General features: G+C 33.7%; 1 protein-coding gene across 1 annotated transcript; it reads right to left on the bottom strand.

Annotated features, from left to right (window-relative positions):
• Nucleotides 1–229: 229 nt before the first annotated feature.
• LOC105315398 (probable serine/threonine-protein kinase pats1) lies at nucleotides 230–2,629 on the bottom strand. The gene is made up of 5 exons (XM_011410029.2): nucleotides 2,567–2,629; nucleotides 970–2,517; nucleotides 877–916; nucleotides 729–812; nucleotides 230–673 (listed from the first exon to the last, which is right to left on the bottom strand). Exons 1-5 carry the CDS (start codon nucleotides 2,627–2,629, stop codon nucleotides 396–398), a joined length of 2,013 nt encoding a protein of 670 aa, XP_011408331.2. The 3' UTR covers nucleotides 230–395.
• Between the last annotated feature and the right edge of the window lie 2,365 nt (nucleotides 2,630–4,994).

Below are 4,994 nucleotides of genomic sequence, written 5' to 3'. Positions count from 1 at the left end.
AGTTAGTGTAGTGTTTGTACTGTAGACAAGATTCTGTCAACATTTCCAAGATGCCTTTCCTTTCATGGAAGTATATTTGGACTTTATTCAGGAAATATCAATATACACTGACTACTTGTGACAGGAACTGGTTCCTTATTCACCAGCATTGTGTTAAATACATGTAGCATCCAACAATAACTTGAAGAAACAAAATAACTAAAAGAGCAAACAATTACTTAATAAAAAATATGTATACTAATGTGATGCAAATAACAGCTAAAAAAGAATAGAAACCACTAATAATTACAAAACATTTTAATTATTCAAATGATTAACACTACTGCCATTTGTTAAAGTTCTTTTCTTGATCCTATTAATCATTAATAATCAATTTATTATTATTATTAATTAATTTAGATTTCACTAATGTAGTCAGCAACTGATGTCTCTCCTACTTCACCAGCAGCAATAGCTAGTTTGTCCCATGTTGCTTCAATATCATCTGTAAGCCATAATGCTAAACATTCTCTGAGACATCGCTTAGCATCTCGTGGATAATTATCCTCGATTGTCTTTAAATCAGTATGAATTAGACCCAAGTAGAGACCAAGATCAAACCATTTTTTGTTCTGAAAGTAACCTTTTTCTAACACTCGTATGATATCTACCAGATTCTTGATAGTCAATATGCCTATAAATCATAAAAATAAACAAATGATATGAAACCAGTGACTGAGTGCTTATACCTTTATGTTGATCATCATCATTGGACTCACTGATCTGAGTGGCAGAGTAATTTGTAGTTGAGTCAATTTTTTGACTTGTCGACTCTGTTTAGAGTAAAAATATGAAACAATAATAGCTTAGAGTGATATATATATTAGCTAATCTTACTATAATCATCTTTAATGATAATCTCTTCCAAAGGTGGAATCTGAATTATAACAGTACAATAAATTATATTACTGTTACTAACAAATTGAATACCTCTTGGAGTTGTTTTTCTTGTGACATTTCATTGAACCACACTGATTCCTGATCAGTTAGGCGGCGAGGGCATCTTTCCATTTTGCAGTAAACAGGATCAGAGCTTGTCTTCTCAGCATCAATGTCTTGAATGTAATGTACATCACTGGAAGGACTGCATTGACAAACATACTGTACTTTTCTTGATGATCGATCAGCATAATGATCATGGTGAAGAGTTTCTTCAACCTTTTGGCAGCATTCATCTAATATCTTCAATATTCCTTGACAAACTGCTTTGAAAGGAACAGGGTGACTACTCTCAGGGAGATATCGCAACACATCAACTTGAATAGCTTCATTAACATTAGTGAGAACAAAATCATCAGAAGGACGACTATAAAAAAAGCAAACACGATTACGATAAATGCATTTCGAATGAATGTCAGGTGCTGCATAATCTTTATCAATATTGAGCTTAACATTGGCACTAGAAGCAACAGCAGTTGCTAAACGAGTGAAGAAGCCAGGAGGTACATACCCAGTGGAAAATGTAATGTGTACAGGTGAGGCTCTTAGCTTACAACCAGGTCGTACTTCATTAGGGTCACCTGTGTATCCTGGTAGGACTGCTGGAAGAAAATATTGCTTGATGCTGCCATCATAAAGCTCAGTTTGAACTTGAGCTGCAAGTTGAAAATGAACTAAAAACTTAATTATTTTCTCTGGACCAATACCACTTGACTTCCATACTTTTTTGTAGAATGTTTGAACAAGAATACCTTTATTTCGCAACGCAGACCATCCTTTTCCTCTACCCTGTCCTGTCTCTAGTGGGAACACCTCCCCAATGGTATCGATAAACCATTTTGGACTGAGAATGACTTCGTTCCTCAGACCTTCTATTTGAGGATAGTAAAGTATTACTCCCAGCTCATGGTAGAATTTCAATACTTCAGCAACATCATTTGCTTTTATCTTACATGCCACTCCAATGGCAATAGCATCAGATACACTAATGACATTCTGCTTAAGCTCTTGAAGAACTTTGCGAAAGAGAACCCAATTGACAGGAGTTGGAACAGCTAATGTATTGATAAAATCATTAATTGATTGGCGTAATTCTGTAATGCTTGGGTCTTCATTTTCCCCCTTGCCTGAGGTCTTATTATCAACAATTAGCACATCTTCAATGAGATCTGAGAACTCTTTCTCCTCATACAGGGACTGTATTTGCTTTCTTATTTCTTCCTTTTCTTCCTTACTTAGCTTGTCACCACGAGTGCCAATACAGTAGAGACTAGGAGAAGTAGAATCATCTTTGTTGTGCTTCACAAGGTGACTGTGTATTGTAGACATCCATTTGGCCATTAGATCACTCGTGCTTTCATTCACTATTTCACCAAACAGCACTTCACCATCAGGAGTATTCTGACGTGACTGCCATCTTTCTCTGAAATCCATAGAAGCATCAAACAGGAGGAGAAACATTGTACGAGGAGTGAGGAAGGCTGGGAGAATCTCAAGGAACACTGGCTGACCACCACAATCCCATATATGAAGAAATGGCTAAAAAATTGATATAAAATAGGGTACATGTTAATTATGAGTGACTAACTTGATCAAGTGATTCTATTGTTTTATGTACATAAACTTCTTTAAGCAATTTGTTAATATGCATTTTTGTAGTTAAATCTAAAGCTTTTGCACTGGTTTCAACTAAATCAAGGGCGTGATATAAACTTGATTCAGGTGCATGGTGTGAGGGTGCACATGGAATAGATTTAAACAAATGTGCAAGTTCTTCAATTTCATCTTCTTCTGTGGCTTCTCTCCATTTATTTCCTCTTTTTGTTTGCCACTTGTGTCCAAATGGTCGTACAGAGGATACATCAGATACAATGGTGCTTGTAGTATGAGGATTGAAAGGTTCTTCCATTAATGAACGCTTGAGAGACGTCTTGCCAGTACCAGCTGATCCCAGTAACATAAGACGAGCATACGCTACAACAGCACTTCCTTGTTCTTCGAGAGCTTTCTCATAGGCACCTATTAGTACATAAACATTAACATCATTATAAGAAATAAATAATAGTAAAAGTTAAAATTGGAATGTTCCCTGCAGTCAGCATACATACTTGTATCCTAAAAAATAATAATGACGTTGGAATTTGTTGGATAAAAATTATTTACTATCTAAAACACATCACAATGGTATCATACAAAAAAAATAAAATTACTCGTTCATGTGATGTGACTTACTTGCTGAAAGATTGTGAAAAACACAGTTTAGTAAAGAATGATAATGGTATTGTAAAAGAAAAAGTAAAATTACACATTAACATGTGACATGACTTACTCTCTGAAAGATTGTGAATAACACAGTTTAGTAAAGAATCACAATGATATCATAGAAGAAAAGAATAAAATTACACATTCACATGTGATGTGACTTACTAGCTGAAAGATTATGAATAACACAGTTTAGTAAAGTATCACAATGGTATCATAGAAGAAAAAATAAAATTACACATTCACATGTGATGTGACTTACTATCTGAAAGATTGTGAAAAACACAGTTTAGTAAAGAATGATAATGGTATTGTAAAAGAAAAGAATAAAATTACACATTCACATGTGATGTGACTTACTGGCTGAAAGATTGTGAATAACACAGTTTAGTAAAGAATCACAATGATATCATAGAAGAAAAGAATAAAATTACACATTCACATGTGATGTGACTTACTAGCTGAAAGATTATGAATAACACAGTTTAGTAAAGTATCACAATGGTATCATAGAAGAAAAAATAAAATTACACATTCACATGTGATGTGACTTACTATCTGAAAGATTGTGAAAAACACAGTTTAGTAAAGAATGATAATGGTATTGTAAAAGAAAAAAATAAAATTACACATTCACATGTGATGTGACTTACTCTCTGAAAGATTGTGAATAACACAGTTTAGTAAAGAATCACAATGGTATCATAGAAGAAAAAAAAATTACTTGTTCATGTGATGTGACTTACTTGCTGAAAGATTGTGAAAAACACAGTTTAGTAAAGAATGATATTAATGGTATTGTAAAAGAAAAGAATAAAATTACACATTAACATGTGATGTGACTTACTGGCTGAAAGATTGTGAATAACACAGTTTAGTAAAGTATCACAATGGTATCATAGAAGAAAAAATAAAATTACACATTCACATGTGACGTGACTTACTGTCTGAAAGATTGTGAATAACACAGTTTAGTAAAGAATCACAATGGTATCATAGAAGAAAAGAATAAAATTACACATTCACATGTGACATGACTTACTGCCATGGCATGAGAATGTTGTGGACCTGTGATAAAATGAAAATTATTTTTATTACACACAACAAAGATCAAAAGGGCACTTAATCAACATCACATGAGCTTTGGGGGCATTGGACCATGCAAGTGATGCAACCGACCAAAATCATGACCCCTATCTTAAGAACTTTCTAAGCGACTGACCTATGCATATTTTACTTAACTGCATGTGTTGTCCCTGTATCCTTCACTTCATAACTGAGAATAAAATAGCCATGCCCAAAAGCCATAAACCCCTTTTTATAACAGAAGTATACAAATACAAGACAAATACTACAGGCAAGACTAATACTGTACAAGATGATTTATTGGCAAGGAATTAATATTGGTGATTGGCAGTTCTATGAAAAATATTAATTGCCTACAATATAAAATCTATGATAAAATCCACCATTTTGTTTCAATTTGAGCACTCGAGCATGCTCAGTGGCAATATTGCTAATATAAAATTTGCCAATTAACTTTCCACAGGCAAATTCACCAAATATTACTTTCACCAATAAATCATCTTGTACTGTAGTTTAATTATAAGTTTTGGCCAAATTTGGTGTAGATCTTGCAATAAAGGTTTATTTTCTGTAACAACTAGTGTTATTATCCATCTCCAGTATAAGTCGAGTAGTAGATCTAAGTTGCCAACAACCAAGAATAGAATTTCAGGCCATGCATTGTTCTA

Source organism: Amphimedon queenslandica, unplaced genomic scaffold (assembly GCF_000090795.2).
Source record: "Amphimedon queenslandica unplaced genomic scaffold, v1.1 AMPQUscaffold_10476, whole genome shotgun sequence".
Lineage (NCBI taxonomy): Eukaryota > Metazoa > Porifera > Demospongiae > Haplosclerida > Niphatidae > Amphimedon > Amphimedon queenslandica.
This window is presented reverse-complemented; position numbering and strand designations above follow the sequence as displayed.